The sequence below is a fragment of the Nansenia antarctica genome, assembly GCF_963989245.1.
Source record: "Nansenia antarctica genome assembly, chromosome: 9".
NCBI classification, from domain to species: domain Eukaryota; kingdom Metazoa; phylum Chordata; class Actinopteri; order Argentiniformes; family Microstomatidae; genus Nansenia; species Nansenia antarctica.
In genome coordinates, this window is record NC_137679.1 from 15,899,981 (window position 1) to 15,913,825 (window position 13,845).

The 13,845-nt window shown below is 48.5% G+C and overlaps 1 protein-coding gene across 1 annotated transcript; it reads right to left on the reverse strand.

Annotated features, from left to right (window-relative positions):
• Positions 1–204: 204 nt before the first annotated feature.
• prrt4a (proline rich transmembrane protein 4a) lies at positions 205–4,957 on the reverse strand (the record flags this gene model as incomplete). The annotated part of the gene is made up of 2 exons (XM_080539547.1): positions 205–2,366; positions 4,081–4,957. 2 exons carry the CDS (start codon positions 4,955–4,957, stop codon positions 205–207), a joined length of 3,039 nt encoding a protein of 1,012 aa, XP_080395673.1.
• Positions 4,958–13,845: the final 8,888 nt, after the last annotated feature.

Consider the following 13,845-nt stretch of genomic DNA (forward strand, 5'->3'; position numbering starts at 1 on the left):
AGGTTGGTAGGCTACTGAAGTATTTCCATAACACTTTGTGGTGTTGAATACAATTCAGCAAATTGTATTGTAGTTCTACTCGTCTTTATAATTATACAGTTACAGTATATGCAGCTCACCAAACCTAATTCTATTGGCTGTGTGGATATCTGTATAACCATATCGCACCTTAAATTCAGTATCACCCTTCTCCTCATATCTCCCCTACAGGTCAATGGTGTCACTACACACACTCAGAGAGTCTATCTGTCGGCACACATTAATGAATTCCGCTTGTACGGCCAGATCCCGTTCCAAAAGCCTGCTTTCACTCAGGTCCTCTCTGCCCGCCAGCCTCCCCTCTCCTCGGTTGTCTTGAGAGGCAGAGCTGAGGGTGCGGTAGTGTCTGTGGTGGGGCAGGTGAGCCAGTACCCGAGGCAGGCTGCTTTGGGAGAGGGTTTGCCCTCTGGTAACTTGTTGGTGTGAGGAGTCTGCCCTTGCTGCCTGCCCAGGGCTGGAGCACAGACCCTGGGAAGACCCGCTCAGAGAGGCCTGGCACAGAGAACTGGAGTTACTCCCCCTCCACCCCTCTCTCCAGTGATCTGGGGATGTTGCGGGCTCGGCGTGGCCCGAGAGAGTGCCCTCTGGCTGGGGTGGTTGTGTCTGGGACAGAGGGTTGTTGTCCTGATCCACATCTCCACAGGAGGAGGTCCGGTAGAGGACGCTGTCAGCTGACCTGGTGCCCGGCCCTGAAGAGCCGTGGCTGGGAGAGTTCAGGGAGATGCTGGAGGAGGCATGGAGCATCCTTGGGGGGCTGAAGAGACTGTGGGGGAACAGAGTCTCACTGTACAGGGCCTGATCTATGCTGCGAGACAGGTCTATAGGAGAAGGGGGCCGGAGGTCCACAGTGGAGTCTGTGTCCAGGCCTAGGCTATCCAGGGAGGAGAGCTGTGACTGGGACCCAATCCCACCTCTGGGTCTACCTGGCGGGCTGGGGGGGTTGGGGAGGACAGAGCGCATAGAGGTCCTGGTCTGGCAAGGATGGGGGGCCAGTTCTAGTCCGTTCCGAGGGGGGTCCACCAGTGTGTAGAGAGGGAGGGCCTCTGACTGGCGATTGGTGATGACCTCACAGACCACCAACTTCTCGTCCTGCGCCAGGGACCAGTGGTAGTGAGGGGGGAGGACGGGGGATTTCTCCCCCTCCTGAGGCGGAGGGAGAGTGGGCCCTCCCGAGGGTGAAACGCAGGGCAGCCGTGACCAGGAGCCTGGCCGGGGATTGATCTTAGTCCTTTTCGGGCTGGAATTTGTGTGACAGAGTAAAGGCTGCGTGCCAATGAGGGACAGTGCCAGACACACCCCCACCTCGCAGAGTCTGCAGCCCAGCTGGTAGCCCCACCAGGGCCAGGGCTGGAACCCGGACCCGGCGCTGACCCCGCCGAGCCCCAGAGCGTGAAGCATCCCGTACAGCTGCAGCCCCCCGCACCCCAACAGACACAAAGACCCCGCCACCCCGGCCCCTGCTGCCCTCCCCCACTCCCCCACCTCCTCGAACGGGCATCTCGCCACCGGTCGCCCCGTCTCGGGGGAGCCCCCTCCCTCTCCGCTGTCGCTCAGCCGGTAGATGTTCCGGGCGTCTCCTCGTACGTGGCAGTAGAAGACGAGGTAGGAGCAGGAGAGGAGCAGGGACAGAGACACAAACAGGCCCTGGGGGAGCAGGAGGAGGGCGGGGAGGCCGGGGAGGAGCTGGAGGAGACCCATGCAGCCCAGGAACGCCACAAAGTGCAGCAGGGAGAGGCAGATCAACAGGCAGGGCCTGGGCAGGGCGGAGAGGGGGAAGGACAGGGAGAGGGAGAGGTGCATCCGGGAGCGCAGGGAGAGGAGGAGGAAGGAGAGGGAGAAGGCTGAGGTGAGACAGGGGAGGGGTATCTCCGAGAGCAGGAGAGAGCCCAGAGCAGGCAGGCGCTCTTGGTGACTATAGGCGTCATAGAGCAGGGAGAACGCTCTGGCTCCCCCGGCGGCCAGGAGGAGCAGGTGCAGCAGGGTGAAATAAGGGCTTCCTGGTGGGCAGCGCAGGGGCAGACCTAATAAGCAGAGAACAGAGATCAGGCCTAACGCAGCGAACACAGACCCCAGACCATAAACGTGGGCCTCCCACGCCAGGCCCCATGTGGCCAGGGCCGAGTTCCAATCAGAATACAGAGGCACGAAGAGAGGCGGGCTGATGACCACAGAGGGACGCAGGGATTGGTTGGATGGAATGTCTTCGGGGTAAAAAGGGCTCCAGGACTGGTCAGAGAGGTTGCAGGGTGTGGCAATGGGGTCAATGTTGCAGTCCTGGAGAGGAACGGTCTCATTGGTCTCTGAGTCCTGCCACTCATCCACTGGACCTGTAAAACAAGAACAACAATGGTAGAAACTCCCTCTTCCTTGATTGACAGTGTGATACGACCACTGTTCAGTATAAAACTGCACTGTTGAGAAGGCAGTTTAGTCCTAATTTGATCTAAATGCATCATTTTGGAATTTGAGAAATTGTACACGTACATGGAATAGGAGTATTGTAAGAGTCTAAATTTAGGCTATGGCAAGCTATATTACAGTGTATAGAGCATACAGAGAGCAAAAGAGAGAGACAGAGATAGAGCGGTGTGTGCTAAATGAGTTAATCCATTCTAAAAGAACAACCTTCTAACAGGGAATCTCTATCTGGGTCACACAGATAGAGAGGGGAGAGAGGGAGAGAGAGAGGGAGAGAGGGAGAGGGAGCGAGCAAGTGGGTGAGAGAGAGGTGGTATTGACCTTATTGTTGCTCTCATTTATGTAACTATTTTAATCATAGGCAACTGGCACAATGTTTATAGTAACATCACATGTAACATCACATAAGGATTAACGTCATTTTGCAGGTTAATGGACGCAAATGTGTCTGTGTCCGTGGCGGCAAAAGCGTAATAATGTCAGAACTGTGTATTCTCTCAAATATAAACAAACTGCATGTGTTCATACTGCAGCTGCATAGAAACATAATCTGTCTGTTAGCCAAGATTGTACACAGAGAATGAACCCTGCATTGGACTGTCTGTGTGTGTGTGTGTGTGTGTGTGTGTGTGTGTGTGTGTGTGTGTGTGTTTGTGTGTGTGTGTGTGCTTGTGTGCGTGAGTGCGAGAGAGAGGGAGAGACAGAGAGACAGAGAGAGACAGACAGATAATTATATATATATATAGAGAGAGAGAGACGAAGAGACAGAGACAGAGAGACAGAGAGAAAGAGAGAGACAGGCACAGGTAAAGAGAGAGATAGAGAGTTTTCCCTCCTCCCTCACATGGCTGTGGAGTTAGTATTATTAATAATAATAATAATACACATATCAATATTTCACGTTTTCTACAGCCACAAACAAACCACCCACTCGCTGGAAACCCTCCTAAAGTGTTCCTTCAAAGTATTGTTCTTCTTTCATGTATGACCTCCCTCAGCTTAACTTGATGTGATGTATCTATTCTGTGCTATAGATGTTTGGAGAGAAAGAAGAGATGGGGAGAGAAAGAGGAGAGAGAAACAAACAAGAAAATGGAGAAAAGAGAAGAGGGGTAGGAAAAGAAAAGAGGGAGAAGAGGGGAGGGGAGAAGAAGGGAAGTGACGCACTCCGTACCTTGAATGTAAAACAACTGTGTTTGCCAGCGGAATACGTTATTACACACTGCGGTGTAAAGCAGACGCACTGTCTCAGTCCCCTCCCTCCCCAGACACACACACACACACACACACGCACACACACACACACACACACACACACACACACACAAACACACACACACACACACACACACACGCACACACACACACACACGCACACACACACACACACACACACACACACACACACACACACACACACACACACACACTCCAACACATACAAGGGCAACTCATACAAGGGCAACACACCCACCAAATAAATCACATTCATCCATAGACTACCTTCCCATATCACTGGAATACGTACATACAACTAAATGGAAAGTTCCAGGAACAAATGAATGGTAAATGTGACCATAGAACTAATACAATCAACAAATAGCTGAATACGGAGGGTCGTACCTTTGCCTGTCTCGTTACTGGTAGTCCACGTGTTGGTGAGCTTTTCAGTAAAGCCCTGCCACTCATCTCCGGTGTCCTCCACCGTGAGCCCTCCCTCCTGGCCCTCCAAGGCTGACAGACCCCCGTCGTCTGTGGTCAGTGAAGGCTTGCGGTACGGGTACGGGTCAGAGGTGAACCCTGGCCCATCTGTCGCAGACACTGGCGGTGCAGGGGAGGTGTCAAAGCCTGGCCTGTCTGTCTGAACGGTACCCCAGGGATCCACAAGTGAAGGTCTTTCAGCACTCCCTGTCTCCCCTCCGTCGAAAGAGGTGAGGGAGGGTTCATCTGTATCACCCTGGATGTTCCTCTCCGTCTCCCCATATCCAGGAGCTGGGTCCCGGGCGCTGTGTAGTAGCGGTAGTAGTCTGTCCCTGAACGACATCCCCGGTGACGGTTCGGCATCCGTCTGTGAAGTGAGACGATCCTCTGTTTGGGTGGGAATGATCGTGTCCGGCTGCGTTTCACTCGGGGAAGGATTATGAGGAGGCGGCGGTAGCTCTGGGCTCTCCAGCAGATCGGCGTATTCGCCGACGATGCCTTGGAACTCATCCCGGGTGCCGGTTTCCTCAGATGACAGTGTGTGGCCCCGCAGCCCGGCGGGCCAACCCAGAGGGAGGGGCGGAAAGTCGTCCGTTTTGGGTCTGACAACTTTAAGACCGACGGGGCCCCAAGTAGGCCTCCCAGGACTGTGCGGTGAGGTCTGCGTGGGGTCGTCTGCCTCCGTGTCTGGCTGCGGTGCCTCCGCCGCGGCGCCCCCTATGGTCGAGGACTGGGTATGCAGGGACAGGGGCAGCAGAGCGAGGGAGAGGAGGACAGAGAACGCCCACGGAACAGACATGGTGATGACCCTGGGCACGTATCGGATGTGAAGTCACATGAGGCCAATGTCACCGTCCAATCACATGGTGCCCAGTGAACTCCTCTGTCACCTCAGGCACCCCGACACCTCACACTCAGCTCACCTGGAGGACAGACGGAGAGAGAGAGAGAGAGAGAGAATGAGAGAGAGAGAGAGAGAGAGAGCACATCACACTCTGCATAGCACATTCTTTCAATCTTTCCCCCCATCTCCCCTTCCCGTCAATCCAATGTTCCGACAGGTCCTTTAATCAAGAAGTGGAACACCGAAAAGGTGAAGGTTTTGGATTAGAGTTCATTTAATTTCATTGAGTGAACAGTCTAACCCCCCCGTCCCCCGTCCCCGTCCCCTCCACCCCCCACACCACACGTTCCCCTGTGTATCAATACACTCGAATGAACAATCGACACACATCAGTCTTTCTCTCTCTCTCTCTATATATATATTTTCCTTCACTTAGTCCTTCTTTCTATCAATCCACAGATTCTCGCGCTCTCGCCTCATAAATCCCTCACTCTGCCGTACTCCGACAGACCTGTTCTATATAGGCTACGGGCTGCTGCGTTTTCTACAGACCTGTTCTATATAGGCTACGGGCTGCTGCGTGTTCTACAGAGGACTGCATGTGTGCAGTGTCTCTGTCTCGCCTGGTGTGTCCTCTCACATACTCACTGTGTAGCGTTCCACTCCTCTCCATCAGACTGCATATGGGAGCGACCCCAGCCCTGCCACACAACCCCCCTCTGTCCCACACAGTGCCACTGCAAACATCCGTCTGGTTGGCTGTGTGTGAGCGAGTGTGAATGTGTGCGTGCGTCTGTGTGTGTGTGTGTGTGTGTGTGTGTGTGTGTGCCTGAGCTCCAGCCTACTTTCTCTCCCTCTCAGTGTAACTCATACTGAGTACTCCCCCTCCCCTCCCCTCGCTCTCTCTCTCTCTCTCTCTCTCTCTCTCTGATGTGGGATGGGAATGCATGGTTCCCGTGGTTACACCTCACTGGGCAAATGATTCCTCAGTGCGGCTGGCAGTGTTATGGGATGGCAGCCAGAGGACGACAAAAAAGGGTGGCATACACATGCACGCACGCACGCACGCACACACACACACACACACACACACACACACACACACACACACACACACACACACACACACAGTCGATAAATATGTCAGTGAAAACCTGCCTCGTTGGCTAGAGGCTGGTACCCTACATTGATTAGTTATCAGATCAATTGGATGGATTGGATGTAATTCACAGTTGAAGTGGAAACCATCCCCATGATTACCATAAAACCAATACTCAGTGGTGATAAATTATGAAACGTGCCCCAAAGAAAGAATGTCTGTAAGAATGTATTCTAAGAATGTAGAATGTAAGAATGTAACCCTCAACATAGCATACACAGAAGACAACCTTGTGTGTGTGTGTGTGTGTGTGTGTGTGTGATATTCTAATTAGTGAGGTAAAGCCCTTCATTGCCATTCACATGACACTCTTGCCATGTCAATTATGACCAGCGCAACTGCATGGATCACTCTCTCTGTATGACCACATATCTCTCTCTCTCTCTCTCTCTCCCTCTCTCTCTCTCTCTCTCTCTCTCTCTCTCTCTCTCTCTCTCTCTCTCTCTCTCTCTCTCTCTCTCTCTCTCTCTCTCTCTCTCTTGCTGTTCCTTCCTGCCTATCCCATATTGTCAGACTGATAAATGTTTATGTCCCAGTGGGGAAACTCCAGCCGAATGTCCTAATTGTAAATGTCCTCATTGGGTGTTCTAAAATAGGCACTGCTCCACATACTGTTATTTCAAAAAAGATGTGTATAATATCATTGTGGGTCATTGTGTTTGGACTGGAATTCGATCATGAGGGACTGAGTAATTGATTACAGGAGGCTATTAGCCAACAGCATATTTTCATGGCATAAATGAGTCAGTTCACATGGCTGGTAGATAGTAGGGTGATTGTTCTGTGAAGGAAACAACGTTTCCAAACACACAGTAGCGCTGACAAAAAAAATTTCGATTGACTTTACAGCAATGACATACAATTATTGAAACGGTGCGGATCATCAAGACAGGCTTTGGAATGCTCTTCCCTTGGATCTTAGATCAGCGGTCTCGGTCGAGGCTTTTAAAAAACAGCTAAAGACAGGCTATCCAAAAGCCTGTCTTTCTGTGTCCTGTTGATATTGTTGTACACCTGTTGTCTGTTACGTGTTCTTATTTTCACTTGTTTGCCTATTTTAACCTGCTATGACTTTCGCTCTTTTATTATGTTTTATTATGTTTCTTCTTTATTATGCTCTCTATATGTAAAGCACTTTGTGACCCTTGGTCTGGGAAAGGTGCTATACAAATACATTTTACTTACTTACTTACTTACTTACTAAGACCATCCCGGGTGTGGACAGGGGGCTGAGAGAGGGGTGAGCTGTGAGCTAACCCAGCAGGGACCTGACTGACCCTCGCTCTGATGACCGCACAGGAAGGCACCAAACCAGCTGGAACTAAAGGGGACCGGAATGGAACAATGACTGGCCAAACACATGACCTCAGCGTGGTGCATATGGCCAAATCACTCTCGCCTCACACCAGCTATCCAAACCCCCACCATCCTATACACAAACACACACACACACAACACAGATACACACGCACGCACACACAAACACACTGGGGAACTGGCCCCCTGTTTGCACAAGTCATCCCCATCTGACTCAGCAAGGACTGGGATGGGTGCAGAAACTATGTAGGGCAGTGTGTGTGTGTGTGTGTGTGTGTGTGTGTGTGTGTGTGTGTGTGTCTGCTCGCTTACACATACACACAGGGGTGTATGTAGTGGTGTGGGTGGATTTATAGCCGCTTTGAGGTGTCTGTGTGTGTGTGTGTTACAGTCGGAGACCAATTACTGTATTTGCTACACTGATATCACTATGTGGGGGTGCTAAAGTAGCCATTCCAATAGACAGCTGTGTCTGTGTGCGTTTAAAATGTTGAGCCTATCACTTACTGCATGCACATTGACATGAAGGCTACGAAGGGAAACACAATGGGTGCATCTAACTCACTAATCATCACTCTGTACTGATCTATAAGAATGAATAGGACAGGACACTGTGGTGGATGTCTACTTCTATTTTACTTGTCCTTTCATATCGGTGAAGAGATGAGATGAGAGGAGATTAGAAGATAGACTGTTGCATTCTCATGAATGATGCTGGCCCATATACACGACAGTACAGCACAGATCCTTGGGAAAAGCTGATGAACACAGTGGATGAGGGTTGCGCCATCTAGTGTGCTGCACACTGTCTGCATCATCAGGAAACATTTATAAATAGCTGACCACACTTAAAAAAACGTAAGTAACAAAATAAGTTAGTTATGAAATCCTAAGTTAGTTATGAAACAGTAAAGTTTAGCTGTAAAGGAATGAGAGTATAGGCCTACCCATACCACAACACTCATCACTACATATGATGGCTCTTATGACAAGTAAATATTTATGATGATGAGATGAGTAGTAGTTCTGGTTCTGTGGGGCGGGGCAATGTTGCACAGACCAAAAACTGAAGCAGTTGAAATGCCAAAAATGCCAAAAATGTCCACTATACGTATACGATATGGACAAAAGTATGTAGACACACAATTATCGTCTAGGGCTGTTTTCATGGTTTGGGCTATTGCCCCGCCTTAGTTCCAGTGAAGGGAAATCTTAATGCTACAGCATACAATGCGATTCTCGAGAATTGTATGCTTCCAACGTTGTGGCAACAGTTTGGGGAAGGCCCCCCCATACACAAAGTGAGGTCCATAATGACATGGTTTGCCGAGTTTGGTCTGGGAGAACTTGATTGGCCTGCACACAGAGCTCTGAATCCCATCGAACACCTTTGGGATGAATTGGAACGCCGACTGTGAGCCAGTCCTTCTCGCCCAACATCAGTGCCTGACCTCATTAATGCTCTTGTGGCTGAATGGGAGCAAATCCCCTCAACTATATAGTAAAATCTAGTAGAAAGTCTTCCCAGAAGAGTGGAAGCTGTTATAGCAGCAACGGTGGGACCAACTCCATATTAATGCCCATGGTTTTGGAATGAGAAGTTCAACAAGCACATATGGGTGTGATGTTCGAGTGTCCCAATACTTTCGTCCATATAGTGTATGTGTCCTTCACAATGCATATTGGGTACATGTATGAGCTGTATGGCTGGGGCAAATATGCTATGACATCGTTTTTGATTCAAACTCCCCTGGTATGCATTCTAGAAGTGCTCCCAAGTAGAGTGGTACCAGAGATGTATTGAAATATTTGGAAAATAGTTCTGTACAGTCCATTATGTGTCCTACACAGTGCAGGTTGGGTGTTTTGAGCTGTATGGCTGGGGTAAATAGCTAGCACATTTGTTATGACATCACTCTCGATTCAAACTCACCTGGTATGCATTCTAGAAGTGCTCCCAAGTAAAGTAGTACCAGAAATGTATTGAAATCTTTGAAAAATAGTTCTGCATAGTCCGTAATATATTCCCTATACAACTTAATAGTCAATTCAGAACTGTACAGGACAGAGAATAAAGTTTGTCTTATTTGTATAGAGGACCAAAATAGTCCAAATGAAACGGATAAATAAATGGATACATGAATACAATAACAGCTCCTGAGAACATATCCAACCTGTTTATGGACACGCCTTCTGAGGTGTCAAATGTCTTCTCTGGAAAGGGGGATTTGCGCAACTGTTCACTAGACGTCATCCAACCAGTTTGTTTGATGAGTTCTAGTGAACAGTACAGTAAATCATCACCTCTCTAATGGTTAATGTGTTGACATTTGAGAGGTATATAGCCACCGAGATGCAGACAGACCTCTGAGTTTCGGAGGCAGTGAGTGTCCATACAGTCACAGGGGGTCACTCCTGCACAAGTAAAGTTCAACCCTTTCTCACCTTTGATATTCAGTGTTCTCTTGTGTTTACTGTCTACTTGTTTACCTTCAGCTGATTCCTATTGAGATGAGCATAGCTGTTTATGCATGCGGAATAGCTTGATTTAATGATGCCACCCTCAGGACGCATCCACCATTATACCCCACGGTTCTATTGACAGCTACGTGAATAGCTACAGGGATATCATTTTAACAGCTACAGGGATATAATTTTAACAGCTACAGGGATAATCATTTTTCACGAGTTGAAATCAAAGACTAGACTTTTCTATATACACAAAAGGCCTATTTCTCTCAAATTCTTTCACAAATTTGTTAAAATCTGTGTTAGTGAGCACTTCACCTTTCCCGAGATAATCCATCCACCTGACATGTGTGGCATATCCAGATCCTGATTAGACAGCATGAGTATTGCACAGGTGTGCCTTAGGGTGGTCACAATAAAAGGCCACTCTAAAAATGTCCAGTTTTATCTTGAAAACAGACCCGTATTAAGCCCTGAACTATGAATTTCACAGATATGCATTTTCATTTTGGTGGAGGGGGGGGGGGGGTCAGAAAACCAGTCAGTATCTGGTGTGACCACCATTTGCCTCACCCAGTGCAACACATCCGCTTGGCATCTGGGGGTCCACATCTCCGAGGTCCTCTCTTGGACCCTTAACACCTCTTCCTTTGTCAAAAAGGCACAACAGCGCCTATATTTCCTGAGGAGATTGAAGAAAGCCCAGCTGTCTCCCAAGATCCTGATGAACTTCTACTGCTGCACCATTGAGAGCATCCTCACCAACTGCATCACAGTGTGGTACGGCAACTGCAATGTGTGCGACCGGAAGGCCCTGCAACGGGTGGTGAAAACCACCCAGTGTATCATTGGCATCAAACTCTCTACCATCGAGTCCCTCCAGGCAACCCGGTGTCGACAGAGGGCGGCAAACATCATCAAGGACACCTCACACTTAAACCATGGACTGTTTAATCCCCTACCATCTACGAGACTCAGGAAGTACAGGATCCTCAGGTCCCCCCCCTCACACACACACACACACACACTTGACTATGACTCTCAGTATCCCCCCCCCAACCTGGGATACTATGACAATGACAACAATACTATGATGGCTGCACATCCCTGGTTAATGTGATCACTCTATAACCTTTGCACTACTGATGTTTACAATGCTACCTTTGCACATACGGTATTGAACATTGCACATGTCTCTTGATATAGCTTCTTTATGCTTCTGCACATTAGATACTGTACATAAGCTACCACACTGTAGGTCGTGCATGCCTTCTCCCTAGGAGTGTTCACATACAGCCAGGTAGTGTTGCACATCTCCAGGGATTCTCACAAGTACCAGGGGGTCACACAGAGGATCAAGGGCCAGGTCTACGACAGCCTGGTGACGGAGCTGGGGAGGATGTCCATCGGTGAGTCTGGGGACTGGGCTGGACAACAGAAGAAAACATTAGGTCTTTGTCCTTTCACATTGTCCTTTCACATGTCCTTTCACATAGACATCTGTCTATGGCTCTGGAGAGAAACTCAGAACTACACAGATTAGTTAACCAGACAGATTGTGTTTACCACCTCAAATTAATTAATTTTAATAATTTTAGTTTCTTTTTATTTTACTACTCTATCTTTTCAGTTTGATCTTTTCAAAGACCCGCGTCTTTGAGTGTCTAGAAAAGCGCTATATAACTGTAATTTAGTATTATTATTATTATTATTATTATTATTATTATTATTATTATTGTCCTTTCGAGCCCTGTCACAGCAACGGTGGTGGAGAGTAACCAGGCCAGCTCAGCCCAGATGAATTCGGTGTGGCTCTGTTGTTTGAATGAGGGTTCAGTGTGTGCATGCTTTTGTTCCAATGGGTCTTCTCCTCAGCCCTGGGTCAGAACCTGTGACCCTGTTTGGAGGACCTGGTGAGGTGGGCCAGTCTGCTCTACTTTCAGGCCGTCAAACGCCATACTGTCGACTACATCAACGTGTCCGTCGATGTGATCTTTAACAGCCCGGTCCAGTGGCGGACTCAGGCTGTTTGAGGCGCAGGGGCGAAAAGAAAAAAAGGGCACCTACTGCACAACATGGGACCCCATCAGTGCACATGGTCAAGTTTAGACCATTAGAAGGGCAGCCAATAGGGCACATCCTCTAATTTTGCCACTCAAAAGGGCACTTTAGTGCGATGTTTTTCAACTGTGGGGGCACATGGTCAAGTTTAGACCATTGGAGGGGCACCAATAGGGCACATCCTCTCATTTTCGCCACTCAAAAGGGCACTTAAGCGAGACGTTTTTCAACTGTGGGGGCACCAGGAGGGGCAGTCGCCCCCTGCCCCCCCTCTGAGTCTGCCAGTGCCCCTCTGTGATCTCTGCTCGTATTAAACACCGGCTTACTGTACAGAAATCTTAGAATAGGAGTGATTGAAGAGAAGGCAAGTCGAAACAGGAACAAACACTTATTTAGCTGATCTTCCTGCCATGACACCATGGCCTCCTGTATTCTCTCTGGCAAACCTATGGAAACACCTTTATAAAAATCCCACTGGTCAATATTGAAATCCTATGACATGCTGTTTGCATAGACATAGTATCTATTAAACTGTCTACCACATAATTCTTACCTGCAGAACCGGTGCTGTCTGTCCTGGTGGTCTTCATTCCAGAAGCCCCCTGAAACCCATTGTTCTCTCTTTCTTTAGGACATTTCTGCTTTATTGGGGAGAGAGACGATGGCTTGAATCAAACCAGGCACCCATCGCAATAATGACGGTATGCACATTAGTGTCCACTTAAGCGCCTCCCATGAAAAACATTTCTATGCCAATTATATACCACCAAAGGAGTGACATCATATCTGGAAGATGAATTCATCTAGAGATGAATTGCTGTTTAGAAAAAGAAGGGGTATGAGCAACTGTAGACACACGGATGATCGTAGCCACATCTACCATAAGGGTTATGCCTTTATGAATGGAAAAATGTGTCTAGACTCTTGCTGCTTGTTTGCCGTGATGTCACATCACTGATATGAATCTCCATTTAAATGACTTGAACATTGCATTATAAGACTGCCATTGTTGGAGCATGGCTAATGAAAACACAATTATACAATTCACATGCTGTTTTCCTATGCAGTGGGCTCAAACCGCCGATCTGCCAACCTTGTGATCATTAGACGGCGACTCTACCTCCTGCGCCACAGCCGCAAAGAAAGGATAAAGAAAGGGCCTTTGCAACTTCAGCTTTACCTTTATGAATCTGTGCCAGGTGCTGGGCTAATTTTGATTGTGCTATCTCACAAAAGAGACAGTCATGTTTTTTGTGTATCTCTTTGATCCAGATATTTATCTTCTGTTATGTCTATGCTGCTAATTGAGTCTTCAGAATCATATCTAGCCATTTGTTTGTTGAGCTGAAAATGAAAATGTTAGCAGAATTCATACATTTGTTTTACTGAAAACCTGAACTATGTTTTACTCTAACATGTCAACTCCTGTTTACTAAACCAACAACTGTACAAACATGTCCTGATTATTCTGAATAGGCTGATTTAATGCAATCAAGTAAAATATAATCATGCTCCTTCCATATTTGTAATCATTCCATTACCTATTTAGTGTTTCCCCTAGGTTTGCTGCCTTGGGGGGGTGGCATGGACCGTGGCATGGACCCCCCCCCCCCCCCCCCCCAGGGGGTAAGACCCTGCCTCATACCAGCGTCATGTCCAGGGGTGTACTTGTACATTAAGCCGCCTCACGCTACGGAAACAGGAGATAGGATCCTGCCCTATGGGCCATTAGGCTCCAGAACCATCGGTTCTCAAGGCTACTTACTTATGTGGTCTTGACTACCTGTCCACTTTCTCACCTGGTTCTTGCTCTCTCTCTCTCTGGTGTGCCGAGCCG